The sequence below is a fragment of the Aythya ferina genome, assembly GCF_964211825.1.
Source record: "Aythya ferina genome assembly, chromosome: 19".
Taxonomy (NCBI): domain Eukaryota; kingdom Metazoa; phylum Chordata; class Aves; order Anseriformes; family Anatidae; genus Aythya; species Aythya ferina.
Genome location: NC_140309.1, coordinates 9,190,517 through 9,208,245, shown reverse-complemented (window position 1 = coordinate 9,208,245; position 17,729 = coordinate 9,190,517). Strand labels below are relative to the sequence as shown.

General features: G+C 39.0%; 1 protein-coding gene across 4 annotated transcripts; it reads right to left on the bottom strand.

The window, feature by feature from the left end:
• Positions 1-215: 215 nt before the first annotated feature.
• Positions 216-17,713, bottom strand: TRPV1 (transient receptor potential cation channel subfamily V member 1). Of its 4 annotated transcripts, XM_084493322.1 has the most exons (20): positions 16,311-17,713; positions 15,109-15,304; positions 13,045-13,360; positions 12,333-12,499; positions 11,797-11,949; positions 11,265-11,405; positions 10,470-10,768; positions 9,638-9,814; positions 9,248-9,412; positions 8,869-8,964; positions 8,187-8,257; positions 7,295-7,460; positions 6,492-6,558; positions 5,767-6,083; positions 5,042-5,169; positions 4,717-4,832; positions 4,026-4,182; positions 3,225-3,366; positions 2,582-2,839; positions 216-299 (listed from the first exon to the last, which is right to left on the bottom strand). In XM_084493322.1, exons 3-18 carry the CDS (start codon positions 13,344-13,346, stop codon positions 3,315-3,317), a joined length of 2,574 nt encoding a protein of 857 aa, XP_084349448.1. In that variant the 5' UTR covers positions 13,347-13,360; positions 15,109-15,304; positions 16,311-17,713; the 3' UTR covers positions 216-299; positions 2,582-2,839; positions 3,225-3,314. The 4 variants fall into 4 exon arrangements, with proteins under 4 accessions (XP_084349448.1, XP_084349449.1, XP_084349450.1 ...); XM_084493323.1 differs by lacking the exons at positions 216-299; positions 2,582-2,839; positions 3,225-3,366 and having other exon boundaries at positions 3,839-4,182; positions 16,311-17,711; XM_084493324.1 differs by lacking the exons at positions 216-299; positions 2,582-2,839; positions 3,225-3,366; positions 4,026-4,182 and having other exon boundaries at positions 5,042-5,236.
• Between the last annotated feature and the right edge of the window lie 16 nt (positions 17,714-17,729).

The window sequence follows — 17,729 nt, the reverse complement described above, 5'->3', positions numbered from 1 at the left end:
ACATGACTGACTAGGCACAAGTCACATCTCAGGTATAGCAGTGCTGTAACATACTGAGACCACAATTTGGCTTTTACACATTCAACAGCCCATGTTCAATTCAACTCACCTTAGTCCAACTCACCTCTTCTTGCTATCTCTTATCACGCATTTATGCTCATTACTAATTAGTCACCCACAGACAGGAGATGTGAGCTCATGAACACCCTTCATTTCCTTTGCTTTTGAGCCAGCATGGTTATTGGGAGCTGGTGGATATATACAGTTGTTGAACCTGGTTGTCTTCTATTAAGCACTTACTGTGGACACAAATTAATGTGACTAATAACTGAGAGGATAGATTTTTACCACCCGCAGACCTCAAGGAATAGCATGGGAATAGGAGCCATGTGCGATTTCTAACCATGTTCAGTGTGAAACAATTATTCAAACTTCAGACTGAAAAAATCCCCGAGTACTCAATACACAGATTCTGTAGGACCATGGCAAAATTCGGCTGCCAAAGTAAGCAGAACATCCACAAAACATCCCCCCCCCAAAAAAATAAAAAAAAAAATAAAAAAAATCTCAAAGCCACACTCCTCCTCAGACAGTGGAGGTGTCTAGTAGTACAAATATCAGCGTGCAGATCCTAGCAAAGCCATTCTTAAAGCACAAATACTTCCTGACAAGCCACGTCTCTTCCCTTGGGGTTTAGTCGCAACCCCCCACCATGGAAGTAAGTCTTTGTGTTCTCTGCTCAGAACCAGCATGTCCCCTGTAGGCATCCTGCTCAGTCTGCCTTAGCAGACACACCTTGATTTACAAAACAGTTCTATGCACTTAGGTGCAATGAAGATGAAGGAAGTAAACTGTGGCAAACAGAGCCATGGCCAACTGAGTCTAAATAAACGTGTGACACCAGGTTGGAGTGCCAAGCTATACTGGCCCAGCTCTGGGAAACAAATTTCTATCCATGGAAAAAAAATGAGTGATGATATAGACCGAAGTTCTGAGAGGCTGGTAATAACTTACTTTAGGAAAGTGGTATTTTTTTTCTTCCCAGAGAAGGCTAAGGGATTTATAAAAAATACAACCAAAAAGCCACCAGCACCACCCTATCCCACAAATATAGGCCATTTACATTTTCAACCACAGCATTATACTGATATATATTTTCACTCCAAATTTCAGCATTTATTTTTTTTCATAAAAGTCCCTTGTGCTCTGGGTAATCCTGTTGGAACAGGAAAGGACAGGAAGGCAGAGATCAACATTCTGTTCAGGTTACACACAACAGCTGATCAATCCTCCTGGATAGGACCTTCATGTAAATGAAGACAGAATTTAACCAGTAAGATCAGGTCTCTATACAAGCAGATAATTACAAGAAATGGATCCCTCACAGGGAATTATGAAACTTCAGGAATGCTTTCCAGATAGATAACATTCCCCACATGCATCTGTGCATAAATTTGTGCTGGCACATAAAGGCTTGGAGGCAATGAACCTATGTTTTTCTGGTTGGCCCCTTTCTACATTTATTATTAACAGTTGGAGTTTCACTGCCTCAACCTGTCTTGTTTACTTAGCTGTACTTGTTTTATATACAGATTGCCTCTTGCTATGTTCAGTGCGGAGCATGATCAAGTCTTGCATAGAACCTATAGAGAGTCCCGCCAAGTACTTAGAGATATACCTTTATAATGGTATACCATCTAACATCCCAACTTTGAACATCTTTTGTGGTCTCCCTGTCCTCAAGAGACAAAGCTTGTTGGCTTTCAATTCTGATTTTGTGAAACAATTATTTCAAATCCTTTGGCAAGTTTTTATGGGTATGCCCTGCAAAACTCTATCAAAAAAGTGACATTTGTCCTAAATGACTTAGTTAATGAAAGAATCAAAAATTATTAGTCCTCTAGATGGTGCTACTATTTCAAAGCTAAATGCTTTAAGATTTGTTGAACTCTATTGCTTTAGTACCCTCTCAAAAAGCAGCACTGTCAGAAATCCTGACCCTAGTAAAAGAACCAACTCCAAACAACCCAGAATCCACGTAACAGTGTGAGCAGTGGAGGGCAGTCTGCCCTCTTCTCTTTGCTTCTCTTGTAACTCTAAGGTGAGTTGAATTGCTTCTCTTACAGAGTAGTGAATGTTTCAGTATCTTAGTAAATGCAGAAAGAAAAAAATTAAGATGTTTTGAAAATTATCTTTCAAAGGCTGACTCACTTTTCTACATCTTTGATTTCAAGTTTCCCAATGATTTGCTACTGACCCATCTATCATACCACTTTTCAACCACAATGACTCATGAATGTTATCTGACCACAAAGTTTGGATGCGTCAGAGGACAAGCATGGCAGGCTCTCCCTGACAAAAGGCTGTGTGCACTCTGGCCGAATTTCACAGAAGTGCTTTAGCACAACTGTACGTTGAATGCAGCCAGAGAAACAGTGCACATGCTCAAACTGGAGCTCGTGCTTAAAAACCTTGTTGATTTAAGGATATTTGTACATGCACACTCTACTTGGACATTAAAAGCTGTTAGGTCTATGTGCTCTAGTGATACATAACAAGTAAAGAAGGTAAAACAAGTTACCTTTTCTTGCCCAACAGGATAGCACAGGTTCATCACTGGATTATTGGGCCAGTTGTCTAATACAAATTTTCTTATCCTTACTTTCTGTCCAGTCACTTTTCACGAGGATGCCAAGTCTCTCCTATTCTTTCCTCACATTCCAGGTTTCTATCTGTAGTTTCAGAAAATTTGCCTATTTTGCCTCTCAGACATTTTTCCTGATTCTGTAAGTCCAGCCAGATGGATTTGCAGCATCAGATTTCTTTCCTCCTGTTGTTGCTGTTAAAGTCAAGAACAAAAACTATGATTTCAAGATAATTATTGTTATACACTATTATACATCTGACCTTTGAAACATATATTCTCTATAACCACTATTTCTTACTTAATGACAAGTTAATCCGTTATCTAAATAAATGTCAAATTTGGGATCTTGTTAAGCCTTTGGCCTCAGTAACAGTAACTGTGAATTTTGGAGTTTACTCAGACACTGTAAGAGAAACACTTCATTGATTTTGACTATCCAGCCTTTAAAATTTCACAGCGTATATTTATTCTAGTGTTATGAGAAAAGAGTAACATCTTTAGATCATTCATTTTCTATTCTTTCACTGTGTCCCCCCATTTATCTCCTTTACAAGGAACATTCTTCACAACAACATACCTCTGATCTCTTGGAATTTTTTATTGGTCTTTTATGAGTCCTTCTCCGGTTTTGTTATAGTATGGTTAGTTAGTTTTCAAGGCTGGGAAGTCACGAAATTGGGGCCTGTAGATGCTCACAAAAACACTTTTTAAAAGAAAATCTAAAAGCAGACAAAAAGTATGAAATCCATTATGTCCAGAGTGTTGAGTACTAACCATTTTTCTGCAGGCCCTTTTGTTATTTTCATATTATCAACAAAATATTCACCATTATTGGCCACTTGCACCAACCCACAAAACTTAGCAATGCTCCTGTTAGCTAACAATGAATATGTCAGCTCAGATCTCAGAAACGCGGGAGAGCACTTTCAAAGAGCAAAAGAAATGGATGAAGACTGAGAAAAAACCTGCAGCAAAAAAGATCTCACTACTTTACAGACAGCTCTGAATTGTGGGAAATTCTCACTGCATTTAATTAAAACAAATAAACCAGTAAAAAAAAAATACAGGAATTGTTTCTAACACTTCATGAGACAGCCTAGATGCAAATATCTAGCCAAGTAAATACAAACCAGGTAGTAAATAGTCACTTTCTTGCAGATTCATATTAAAAATAACCATGAAGACATGAGCTTAAACAACAAGTAGTTTATTTAGCATACTTAATGAATCCTTGCACACAGTCATTTCCTTAGTCCTTTGATCTTTTTCAATAAATCTCTGTTTTTATGAAGGAAGTGCTCTAATTGCCCTGCTTTGTAAGGACCAGCACAGGCAACTAGAATTAACCTTCTGAAAAACAAAATAAAATTAGACTGACTTTGGAAGAGAATCCTTCAATGTCTCAGAATCCTCCGGCTCATAATAAGGTTCCAAAATGGGTTTTAACTTGATTTCTTCTGGTAGTTTTTGTGTCTCTTCTCTCCTGCTCCCATCTCTTAAAAGTGGAACCAAAGTTTTCCAGTTTTTTCCTGACACTAAAAAAGAAAGGAATGGTTATTTTTTTCTCCTCCATAGAAACAAAAGAAATACATGCAAGCTGTTTATATAGAAAACTGATGAAAGGAGGATGAGAGGGCCTTGTGTTGTGTTCCTCCACCCTCGCTGTTGCAAGAGTTTTTCATATTTCAGCTGGAAGCACAGCTGGAAGCACAGTCTTAGGGTTAAACACTCAGCTGGATTCCCCCAAGCTATAGGAAGCTTTCTTTGTGGCCTCCAAAGTAGCTTGTTGGATGTCTGTCTACCATCATGCACTGTCCCAAGTCCTCAGAATTTGCACATATTATCCACCTTATAAAAATCTAAAATTAGATTGATGAATCCATGAGACTTTTATTCCACTATAAACCACTATGTGAATAATGAACCTATTTATTCCTTTACATTTTGTATTGACTGAAAAAAATATTACATTAACTTATCTACTATCCTTAAGCATATAAATTAACTGCCCTCTAACAATCAACCTGTACTGTTTCTATCACTAGAATCTACATCCCTGTAACTCTCACCTCTGCCAGGCTTAATAGAGTAACTGGGATTTCTTTTGAGGTCCCCAGAGTATCCAGGATCTTCGTTGATTATGCCCAGATTAGTATTCCACGTGGACCAGTTCACTTCATCAACCCTGGGGAGAGAACAACATAAACAATAACTATTCTAAGCATTAACAGACAACTCCAGGATTAGTTTGTATCACATATTGAGACGGTGCTAGTACACTGCTTGTCAGAGGAGTGCTCCAGAGGGAAAGTTCTGCTTCCCAGTACCCACTATCAGATACCTACATCTTGTTTGTCTATAAAAGATTGTTCATTTGACATACAAGCAGGTTACCTAAAGCACCATCTGTAATCATCTTGGCCATCAGGCGTAACCCCCACCAAGACTTGCTTTCCAGACCGGAACGAGCGCCTCACACAGTTCAAGTAGCTGTTTTCAATATCCAAGATTGTGATGGCTCTCTAACAGGTAAAAGAAAGCAGACCACTGAGAAGCTGCTGTTTCAGTCATGCAAATCCTGAATTCTGCCTTTATAAAAAAACAAAAAACAATCACTTATCATTTTCATCATCTTAAAAAAGGCATTGCACCCATCTCTGAAATATCATCTCTGTTAATATGGGATTTAAAGTGCTGAATTACTGCCCTGTGGTTGGAACTATGAAGTTCCCTTTCTTACCCCCAAACAAAAGCAGATATGCCTTTGTCTGAGATTCTGGAAAAAAATGGTTTATTGTCCCTTGCATAATCTCTGTCTTCATACACTGATCAGGATTTTCCATCATCAAAAGTCCAAATAATTCTGTCTAATTACAGAAGTACTTTTCTTAAATTCCGAACATGTGTGCAACACTGGGAACATCTGCTCAGACAAAACATCAAATACACACAGAAAAGGAATCAAAATACTTTTTGAGGGGGGAACTGTTTGGGGAATCAGAAAGAAGCAGCGGCCTATTATGTAGATTATGTACACGTCAACTTCTACAGATTCCCTCTGTATTTTCTTATGGTTCCCCACACCCTCCTTCTTGGATAACCTCATAGAACCAATATACCTGGAGTTTCCAGATGCTCTTGCTCTCCTGTGCAATTTTGCTCACAGTTTCTCCCATCAGTGCGATAAGCATGTTGAGCAGGAGGATATACGTAAGGATGACATAGAGAACCAAAAGGATGACAAACACAGACTTGAACCTGTAGTTCTCTGTAAACTCCAGGTCTCCCATCCCAATAGTGAACTTGAAAAGCTCCAAGCAGGTATAATATAGGCTATTGTAGGATGTGCGGCCTCGTTTCGTATGGCAACATCGGGTATATTCAGAGATATTTGCATCCTGCCCCTCATTGTCATCTTCAATTAAAGTCACCACAGCTGTTACAAAAGAAGAATACTATACAAGATGAAAATATAATTTGAAATCTTAATTCTCCTGCAAGCAATGAAAATGAGCACGAAGGTATCGGATATGACACAGTATCTTCATGGCACCTTGTCCCTAATGAAACCACTCTATAATATATTCCCCATTACTGACACCATTTCAGATGCATTGTCTCAGTTTTGTCTACATAGAACAGGCTTTTTCCATTCAGCTTTCCTAAGCAGTTTGAGATCCAAGGGATAAAAAGCAGCATGAAGTTACTACACATAATTGTTATTCTGAAGATATTTTTGTAATAAGGTTGATTTTAATTTCTAATTGAAAACAAATATTCTAAGCCACTTGAAACATAATTTTCTGGGATTCAAGATAAAAAATAACCTCAAGTATGATATTACCTGTGGAAAATCCCAAGAGGAATACTAGATAGACAAACATGAAGCGACATAAATCTCTAAGGATCATCTGTAATGCAGAAATAGAAAATTTATATATTGCAAAAACTCAAGTATCATCTGAAACAAAAATTGGTAGAAAATATTCCTTCAGCTCAAGAAGTTCACTTGCTGTGAACTGGCTGCTCATGCATTAAACGGTTATTTATCCCACTGAGATAATCAACGTTAATAAGAAAACATTTTTCTGTCATTCAAGCAACAGTTTACACACATATGCAAGACATATGCATGACAAATAGTTTCATCTTTGTGAGTACAGACCACATTAAAACAATTGCCTCTTTCTTCTCTTCTTGGGCTAGCTGACTACGTCATATATAGAGGTTTATTAGCCAGCTACTGCCTCTTAGCTAATTGCTCTGTTGGGTAAGATTTAAACTATTCCTAAGGAAACTTCCAGCTGGTAGAAAGCTGTGCCACTTCATACCACATGAGTATGCACTATTCTCTGTCTACTTAAATCCACATCTATCCAACTGTTATTTTGAAGTATAATAATAAAAATAGAATGTATCAAGACTGCTATAAAACGCATGGATGAAGAGCGGGTGTTTTTTCTACGTGACTTAAAATGTGCATCTCTTCGCTCAGAAAATAAAGGCAGATTATAATAGACTGATACAGGCCTTCCCATGGAAGGCAAACATGGAAACGTGATGACTTCTCTCCTGGAAATGGGGCTGTTGGCAGCAGTTTCTGATCTGACCTCTCTGCTGGCCTCACCACCCACTAACTGGACTGACCTTTGCAATCATGACAGAGTAAATGCCCATCTGCTGGAAGCCACGGGTGTAGTACAGCATGTTTGCCCAGCCCAGTGCCAAGGAGAAGACCATGGAAGCCACGTACAGTTCCTGGCCACAGAAGTACAGCACCACAGAGCTCAGGAGGAGCAAAGAGTGAACAAAGCTGAAAGACAAGCAAGGAATAGGAGGATATCTGCACATCCACTGCATACACTGTATTGCAAGTCCACCTTGGAGATCTATTCCTAACTCTTCTGCACGACACATTCACCACACTTCTAAACACTTCATTTGCTTTACCTCCAAAGGTAGTTGCTGATGCAGATACATTTGTTCAACTGCTATTTTGTAAGGACCTATGAAATTATAGCAAAGTATCTTTAAAGGTGTAGAGGGCAAAACATGAGGAGCAGCTGAAGTCACTTGGTTCATTCAGCCTTGAGAAGAAGGGAACTAGGGGAGACCTCGTGGTAGCCTACAGCTTCCTCACAAGTGAGAGTGCAGGGGAAGGCATTGATCTCTGCTCTCTGGTGACCAGCAGTAGGACCTAAGGGAATGGCATGAAAATGCAACAGGGGAGATTCAGGCTGGATATTGTAAAAAGGTTCTTCACTAAGAGGGTGTTTGGGCACTGGAACAAACAGGCTCTCCAGGGAAGTGGTCACAGCACTGAGTCTGTTGGAGTTCAAGAAGCACTTGGACAACGCTCTCAGACATATGGTCTGATTTTTGGGTGGTCCCATGTGGAGCTAGGAGCTGGAATCTGTGATCCTTTCCACTTTGGGATATTCTATAACTGTATACCTGTTAGGAGTGGTTTAAGCTAAACATGCAGATCTCACACACTCATGTGTTTCATGCTGGAATACAATCAGACACTGGCACTTACAAAAGAACCTCACTGTAGCTGTCAACTATCAGCGTCTTCAATGATGGGCGCCTCTGCACAAAGTACTGTATCTGGAAGGGAAAAAAAATGGCATAGTGAGCAGGGGGGTTTGCATCCAAGGAAGGGAGTAAATATCCCATGGGAATGCATCAACTAAGTGTTGGTATCTATACCAGGGAGCTGGTTCTCATTCAGTATCGCAAAAGAATAGCTCATACAACACTGTTAAAAAATCCAGGGAGGACTCTCTTCGTAACACTACATTTCCTTTACATCTAGGGCATCTTTTCATGACACCAACCTATTCAAGTCAGTGGTCTGAGGACCTGTGATTCACTGGATACTATCCATTGGCTGCCAAGGGAAAGAAGACTGTCTTTAAGCTAAAACAGAATCTTTAATGTAGGCTTAGCTACTTGCAAAACCCATGCTTAAGCTTTGGCTAGGCTAATTACTCAGATGCTCATTGACTTCTTAGGACCTTCTTTTTTATACAATAGATAAAACCGTACCTTAGCCTGAGGGCTTGTTAGTAACCTAACCAGGCCAAGGAAAAAGCTTTGTAGCTCTCAGATAAAATATGAATTATCTTGGCAACCTATTTTAATGAATGCAAAAGGCAGGCTTGGTTTTCACCTACACTTAACCAAAGAGCAAAAAGAAAAAGTTTCAAATATCTTACCCCTCTGAAAAAAAAATAGAGTCCTCCCAGTACACTCAAGATCTCTCCAGTCACTCGAAAATATTCCCCAGTGCTGTGACCAAATGTGAAGGGAGGCTGTGTAAGACAAAAGACAGAGATGTTCAGCAAAACTGGAGATAGGAAAGACCTGTCCTTGCCAGCAGCTTAAAGCAACTTCATTTCTGAAGGAATAGGTTAAGCTTCTGAATGCGCTGCAGCAAGGGGCAAAGCTTGCCTGGAAAGCAAGCAGGGCCAAAATCTCCCTCCTAGCTTCAGGAAAGGCAGAAAACTGACCTTAGGAGCACACATTGAAATGGGAGGCTGATCTGGGATAACATGCACTGTGTGGTCCCCCTGATGTGTGACAGGAGTAACATACCTTTTCTTTCTTATCCACAGGTCTGTAGTAGGCAGCTGCAGTGAGAATGATGATATGCATGGTATAGACAAAGAAGTTGAAGTAAAATAAGTGTTTGACAAACCGGTCCCACTTGTCTTGCAGCAGCCTGTTGAGGGGTTCCACCAGCAGCATCTCATGACGATTCTGAATGAAAGGATGAAGAGAATCTTGACATGACCAGTATGCACAGGGCTTTGAAAATAAAAAATGATACTCAACTTCAGCAAACATTCCCTCTAATACCCTTAAACATAGGAAAGAAGATTGCTGTTTTACAGCAACGACACAAAGATATACTGTGTAGAACATGGAGCTCTTCCCCAACAGTCCCCAGACTGCAAATAAAATGCCAAGGAGGTGCATACTCACTGGCGTTTCACTGCTGTAGGCAATAATCTCAAGCACTGAATTCTTCTCACAGGTGTCTATACAGGACAGGTCATAAAGCGATGAGTGGACAGGCCCATAAGCCCATTCAGTGAACTTTCTAGACAAGTGCCTGCACTCAGGGTCTTTGATCTCTCGTCTGAGGATGTAAGCGAAAATCTAATTGCAAAAGAACAATACAAACATTTCAAACAACATTTCAGTGCTAATGGGCTTTTAGTTCCTCAGTATCTCTGTAAGAGTGGATTGCTTTAATTTAGATTAACACAATTTAACTATGCTGAAGTCAATCTGCTGGAGCACTGCAGAGATCAAAGTCTGAAGTAAACAATATTAATTTACTCACTGTATGCTAGTGGATGAAAAATATAAATGTGGAAGGAAGCCCATTTCTTTGCTTTCCACCACTTATAACTTGCCATTATCTGTTTCAATGCACAAGAAAAATACAGAGATGTACATTACACATCTCTGAGCGTACAGTCACACTGAACGGGGACTTTCAGTCAGTCAAAAGTACAAGACCTCTAGTTCAGGTAACAGCAGAAACCCACTTTCTGTTTCCACCTGGGCTGTCTTGTATACTGCTAGCAAATACGTAATGCCAGTTGGGTAGGTGTGCATGTGCACACACACCCCCCTCACAGCCTTTAAGTACTGTGCAGTTTTGCATGTTAAACTGCAGCATTAATTCCTCTTAACTGAAAAGCCCCAGCAATAAGCAGTGATAAAATCTGTCCCGAATAAATGTTTTGCATGTACTCTGTATAACTTGATGCAGTGATGGGATAGCTGGACACGTTTGCTCACCTACCCCTATCTTCCCAGTTTTAGCTGCCAGAGTTAATGGAGTCAGCCCTTTCTTGTTGGTGAGTTCTTCTAGCTTCAGGATTGGATTAATTTTGGCACCGAGGATCAATATGTTATTATACATCTTGGTAACAAACTTGGTATTATCCTTAGTATTGTCTGCAATCTCCACCAGGGTATGCAGGACCATATTGCCCATGGAGTCCTCGGCGGCAATGTTGGCAGCCTGGTATGGGTTCTCAAGGAGGAATTTCACAATGCAGAGCTGGTTAGTACAGGCAGCCAGGGATAGAGGCAGCTCTCCTACAGGTAAACAATGTGAATGAGTGGTCAGAAACCCCACCACATGTGCAAGCCTTACTACACATCCAAAACCAGAAAGGAGACCATGTTGTTTTCAACTTTCACTATGAGAAAAAGAGGTGAATTTATCTAAAACAGCATCAATTCTGATAGCTGTTTGAATCACATTTTCTTTGGTTTAACTGCACTACAGAAACATGGCTGCTTAGAAAAGCACCAAAACAAAGACCAGTGGAAGGTTACAACCTTTCAAAGGATATACTGACCAGAAAACCAAGGGATGCAGACACCAAGCTGACATGGAAAACCATTAACTACCAACTGTGTTTCATTATAATCTAAGCCTTTGGAGTAAGTGTCTTGACTAAGTGGTGGATTAAACCACTTATGGCTTCTGAGCCTCCAGTCTCACATGAACAGGATTATTTAACAGTTTGCACTTGGGACAATGCTAGGATAACTCAATCAATAAAGGCCATGCTGTGCTTGCTCTTACCAAAATAAAAACCAGGTTTCCCTTTGATTTTCCTGAAGAACTCCCCACAGGCTCTTGCATGAACATCTGCTCCATTCTGGACCAAGAGCTTCACCAGGTACATGTTCCTTCGCTCAATGGCAATGTGGAGTGCAGTCTGGCCTACAGAGACACTCATCAGAGAAGTCTTAAGCATTTAATACAGAGTGAGAGCTTTCAGGCACCACAATTCATTCAGCTCCATGTAAGATGGTAGAATTGAGAGCTCATTGGAATTAAAAAAAAATTAGAATTAAACAAAAAATGTGGCACAGACAGCAAATGCACATCCCCTGATTTGCTGTTAAATCACCGTCACAAAGAGTAGAATACTGCACCTGTCTAACAAAAGACTGCCCTAGCATGAATTCACTGATTGTTAATCACACACTGGAACTTTTGATGCTGCATCCTCAAGCATAAGACCTCATGCAAAAGACTGTTTGAGAGCCTTGTGTTACCATATCTTCAGTCTTATCAGCAAGAGTATTCACAGTATTCACTGCTCTCTTACCCTTGTAGTAGTTGTCAGTATACTCTGCATTAACAAACTCTTTCAGAGTTCCAGTTTTCTTTGCAATATCCAGCAGCAAGGGAATGGTATCATTTTTCCCATCATGTAGATTCAGCATGGCTTTCAGTAAGCAGGTTTTCCCAGTTTCTGGTTCTGTAACAGACAAGATCATAGCTACATAGAAGTGACTAGAAACCCACCGTCTACTTCCAGACATACAGGAATTAATGAGATTGTTATGAAAACACAAGAAAACCAATTCAGAATTTTACAAACTTCAACTTTTCTGATTTCTCTTATAACTTTACAATCAGTGGGCTGCTCAGTTGGTAGGCATGTACAGGCTATTAGAAGACCTTGTGAAGCTACTTCACACTTAACAGCAATGTTGTTTTGTGGTTTTTTGTGTTGTTGTTGTTGTTGTTGTTGTTGTTGTTTTTGTCCATCTGCCCTCTTCCTCCTCTCCCCCTGCCCATCTCTGGAGTACTACTGGAAGAAGGCAAGGGCAACTTAAGGTATGTGACACTAAGTGTTACCTTTGAATTCATCATCTGTGAGATGCTTCAAGGTCCTATTAAGATAGAGTAGCAGATCATCCAGGTCCCTCGTGTTGCCTTGGGCTACAGCATCAAAGATCCTTCTGCGGTCATAAAACTTGAAAGCTTTTTCAGAGCAGCCTGTGATGGAATCTGTAGATAGGAGCCTAACAAGGGTAAATTTCAGTTAAAGTCAGATATTTAGCAGACTTTTTATAAACTACCAGAAAACTATTTTCCTTTTGCTTGTATGAAATAGCAAGCACTTCTGATTAGTATAGATGGATCTGCAAAATGTACAAAATAATGTCTGCACGCAATTGTCCTGACAAAATTGCATGTTTGCTGCTGTAAAGCTGAAAACACGATTTAAAAGATGCACTGAAGTATTACAGTCTAACTGCAGGCCTGGGTGCCAGGCAATCCTATGTTATTCTGAGTTATGTCCATTTACTGAACAGTTTTGAGCATATTGTCTAAAGCTCATCACTAAATTTGGGCAAGACATCTATGGACTAAAGTTTCAGAGATGCCAAGAGACAACAGCTATTATCAGTTTCAAATAAAACACTCTTTCCTTTGGGCACTAAAAATAGTGAAACTGAGAAAACAGGCATGAAAACGCAGAGTGAATACATACTGCTCCAAGAAGCACAGACTACAACTATCATAATATGTCCAGTACACACCACACCTTACAACACAAACTTACTTGTGAAGTTTCCCTCTCTCCAAATTTGCGTGAAATTTGATGACAGAAGGTGCCATCAGGTGATCCATCTGGTAGAAGGAATCCATGGGAGCCATGTCCTTGTCACTATCCCCCATCACAAACCGCCCACGTCTTGCAAAGATGTTGCTTTTAGGTGGCTGCACCTTGGTGCTGAGTGAACCCTGGAGGCTGTCAGGTGTTTCCAGTGCAGAGTCCTCCCCATCTGTATGTTCATCTGTCACTTCAGATTCCTCCAGGTCAGAACTGCCAAATTTCTTCATCTTCCCAAGAATGGAAGACATGATGAACAGGCAGTCTGTGAGGGACCACAAAAACACCTCAAGTAAGCACTTTAGAGCACCATCTATTTTCTGGTTTGTGCCACCATATATTCTCAGGATTATATCAGGCCTTTAAGAAAAGCTTGATACCATGGTGCCATAACCTCATTTTAACAATCATAAGCAGAAGGCTTACTGCATATAGGAAAATTATTAATGGCTTTACCAGAGTTACAACAGTGCTAGATGAAAGTTGGGGCATGTGATTTTTGTGAGATTATTGTCACCTCAGACATGAGACTAGAAAACAGAGAAGAAAAGGTTACCACAGATAAGAGATTACTGTAAGACCATAGGTCTGATCTTGTGTGATTTACAACCACAAAGAATTTGATGCAAGTTAATAAACAGGCCATATTGTAGGTATGAGCAGGGATTTTTTTCTGCTTTCTTATCAAACTATTTTGAACAGCTAAATGTTTGTATTCATATCACTGAATGCAGAACTCCAGCAATGGAGGCCGGAATGCTTCATACTGGAACTGCTACATAGCTGACTTTTAGGAGGAGCTGAACGGCTTTAGAAACACATTCCGAAATTCTAGATTGCTTCAGAATCTTATGGTTCTGAACACAGGAGCGTTACAAAATCTTCAAAAAGCCTTCAATTATAAACCACTTACAGTGGTCCTTAATCATCTCTGTACAATCAGTTTGAAATCAATGTCATAAATAAGTGTTGAGGTTTTTTCTCTTCACAAAATTTTTCTGAGGGATTATCAGCAAACCTACATTGTACATTAACACTAGATTTTCAGTTCTCTGGGACTAGTTAATATTTACATTTATGATCACTTGCATTTTCATGTGCAATTAGGATGAGAAAAAGACTTTTCTTACGCATTTGCACTTTCTGCAATTTTGTATTGCACACATGTAAAGAAAAAATCAATCTGCAAACGTGCATATTTAGGGTAACTGAAAGCAAAATAGCATAGTATAGGTGAAATACTAAAGGCTGCAGTTTAACTTGCTGTGTCCTCTGTGCTCACCTTTCAAGTTTTTTGTGTACAATCACTCTGAAAAAATAACATAATACCCTATTAACTTAAAAAAAAAAAAAAAAATCTGAAGAAAAATACTCTCATTTGGAACATGATACTAAAAGTATGGAAGAACAATTACTATAGGGAAAAAGTTATAAAAACAACTTTTATAAAGAAATGGAAAAAATACACTGGGAATACAGCTGTGATTGATTTTCATTTTTGGTCTCATTTAAATCAATGTAGATTGAGCCAAAACTGTCAGGGAGATGGGTATGCAGAATGGAATAATGTATTTTCTACAGAAAAAGTACAATATTAGAAGCATCAGAATGGACTTAATCCTGTCTTCCTGACAACCTACTCAAACCTGTTTCAGTTACAATTATTATTATTCCATTTATTTCTAATGTCCATTGGTAGCATCTTTGATAATTAGAACAAAACTGCATTTCCTTGTAAGTACGAATTTGCACAGGAAATAATCATTAAATTCTATGAAAAGATTCTGAAAATAAATTAAAAAAACAGTAATAAAATTTAAGAAAATATTACCTATCCTGGAAAAACACATAAACCTACCTAACTCTTGGAATCTTATGTACATCAAAGCTTGATTCAATAAAAGAGGAAATATTTTTTTAAGAATGTCTAACTGAATCACAACTTATAATAAATGCTTAAGAGTTTACGAGTAAATAGCAAGCATGCTATTCAAATATACATAGAGAACTTACAAATATCGTAAAAAAAATCTTGTCTTCCACAAAATAGTCCAGTTTCAGTAAACAACCTCTGTTCTACAGGAATTTGGTGCCAGATTCTTCCTCCTAGGTGTCTGCGCTGCAAAGACCTCAGAGCTTGCTTCTCCACTTCATTTGTCTGGAAAATTGTTCTACGTGCTGCTGATTCTTTAGAATCAAGGGAAGTTCACTAGAAGAACAGAAAATAGAGTAATAAAATCATTAAGAACAATTCTGGAACGAGAAGCATCAGTAGCTTCTATTCCCAGGAGCTTAGCAAAGCTCTTTACAAGAATCACAGCAAGTTGTTGTTGTCCCTACCACCACCATCACACTAATTGCATTTAGTAATGGATCCTCCTCTACAGATTTCCTCTTTGTAAATACACTTAAGCTTAAAAAAAAGAAAAACAAAAAACAAAAACCAAAAAACAGCAATTGTTTCTGTGGGTCACAGTTTCATTTCACTTGACAAAACTTCGTAAAATATGCCACAGCCCTTCTCTGAGATCATTCATCTTTCTGGGCACCCTTGTGTGGCTGCTGTAAAGCCCCGTGAAGTATTTCAAAGACAAGCTGATTCTGAACAGAGTAGAAGAACTCAACGACAATAGTCTTAAGGCCATTTTATCATTCCACATTCCTACTATGCTTTATTTAAATAATATATATGTAACAGAAAGCTTTTAAATATTAATGTCATTGGAAAAAGAAGTTGTATCTAATCCAGACTTGATCTAACACCATTAAAATGAAGAAAAGATAGTATATATATATAGTATATAGTATATATAGTATATAATGAAGAAAGATAGTATATATATGATACATTTAACCTGTGTTAAATGTATCATATATATACTATCTTTCTGCCAAAGACCAGGCTTGAGAGAGAGATTTCCACAAAGTTAAGCCAATAGGCTATAGCTGTTAGGCTAGAAGAAACCACCAGACCTCTAGCTCCTGTGGTCTGGAGTTAGATATGAAATTATTGAATGAAATAATCTGGTTTATGTTTTGCAAAAGGTAACTATAGGATCATAAGAGATCTTTCTAGTCTTGCCATTTATCTATATATATAAGAATAATATATTTGCCTATTTAATAGCAAACTAATTATACCACTTAAAACACCTTATGGCATTGTACTCAAAAGAAATAAAATGCCTGTTTATTAATGCATAAGTATGGATTACCAATAAGCCAGGTTCCTGGCTGGCCCTCCTGGAACTTTGCTGCGCAGAGAATTTGCTTCAACATTACGATTAACTCCTTCACCACTTCCAGGGAACAGCTTAGTAAGAAAACCATAAAGCTCAGTGGAAGGTCTCCCGTACTCAGTTTCTAGCTTCTTCCTTGCTGCTTTTGCTGAATGCTCCTTCTTTCTCTTTTCCCGTTCCTGGCATCAGCTCTTCTCAGTCTTCCCATGCTCTCGAGTAAACAGTTTGGGAGCTTTCTGTCATTTTCTGAGCTTTGATGTCTCTTTCATCAGCCTCCTTGATTTCTGTTTCTTGTGAAGGTGTTACTTCCTTCTTACCAGCAGCAATTCCATTACTTTTTGCCACAGTTCTTGGAGATATCATATTCTGCCTCAGCAGGGACCTCATTTATAAGCGTGAGCTCATAAGAATGTGTGAATGCTTATCAAAACACACCCGTAGCAAACAAGAAGGAAATTTATTCCTTTTCTTGGGCCAGCATCCCATACCTTTCCATGGTACACAGATTTCATGCAACTTCTGTGCTCAAGAGTGCTTAACAAATAAAAACCCTCTCCATTGCTGCAAATGGAAAAGCATCAGCGTGGAAGCATGCTAGAGACCTTAAAGATGTCTCCAAGACTACTCTGCAGGTCAGATATATTCTTGCCTTTGCTAATAGAACCTAAAACCACGCCACAATTGTACCAGTTTCTGGGAAATACCCAGTGAATGCATTTTCCATAAGCCTTGCATTCCAGGTATCGCCAGTCATGGTACAGGCCTACCCATTCCTTTGGCCTTAGCCCACTCCAACAGACCTGAGTAGTCACAGAAATAACATTCTCTAGTTTATTTTAAATGTTTAGTCGACGTGCAAGCCAAGGCTGTATTCCATCTTTTACAGAGACAACGTAAAATGCATGAGAACTGGCATTCATTTTGTGAAGAGCCACCAAGACCCTCAAATAAAACTGGTATCTTGGTCTGTTGCCTGTATGTATGTATACAGTGAGAAACTGTAAGGACAAGAACTCTCTAATTAAAGCATCACACTAAGTTACAAAAGCTGCCCATTTCTCCTAGCCCTCCTAAACACACTTTCTACCTGGAAAATGAGCCTTACATGAAGTATCATTTTATGCAGAAGTTAATGGATTTTTCCTTGTCACTCAGTCAAATTTAATGTGATAATTATGTCTCATTTCACAAATGGGAATGACAGAGCAAGGAAATAAATGGAAGACCCTGTGCATGCCCAGGAGCAGAAACAGACATTAAATACAAGCTGTGTTTTCCATTGTAATGAGTAAGATGACACACTGAATACAACTCCAGAAAAAGTGAGGAAGTGAAAGGAAACACTGTACAGCCAAGGAAAAAAAAAAAAAAAAAAAAAAAAAAGGACGATGCATC

Bases quoted from the DNA above. Each gene is read 5' to 3' on its own strand.
- TRPV1 (XM_084493322.1), bottom strand. From the start codon at position 13,346: ATGTCTTCCATTCTTGGGAAGATGAAGAAATTTGGCAGTTCTGACCTG. The intron at 8,258-8,868 runs GTAAGATATTTG...TTTCCCTTCCAG, and splicing joins TCTATTTTTTTTTCAGAGGG to ATACAGTACTTTGTGCAGAG. The intron at 6,559-7,294 runs GTCAGTCCAGTT...TCTGCATTACAG, and splicing joins ACTCTGTCATGATTGCAAAG to ATGATCCTTAGAGATTTATG.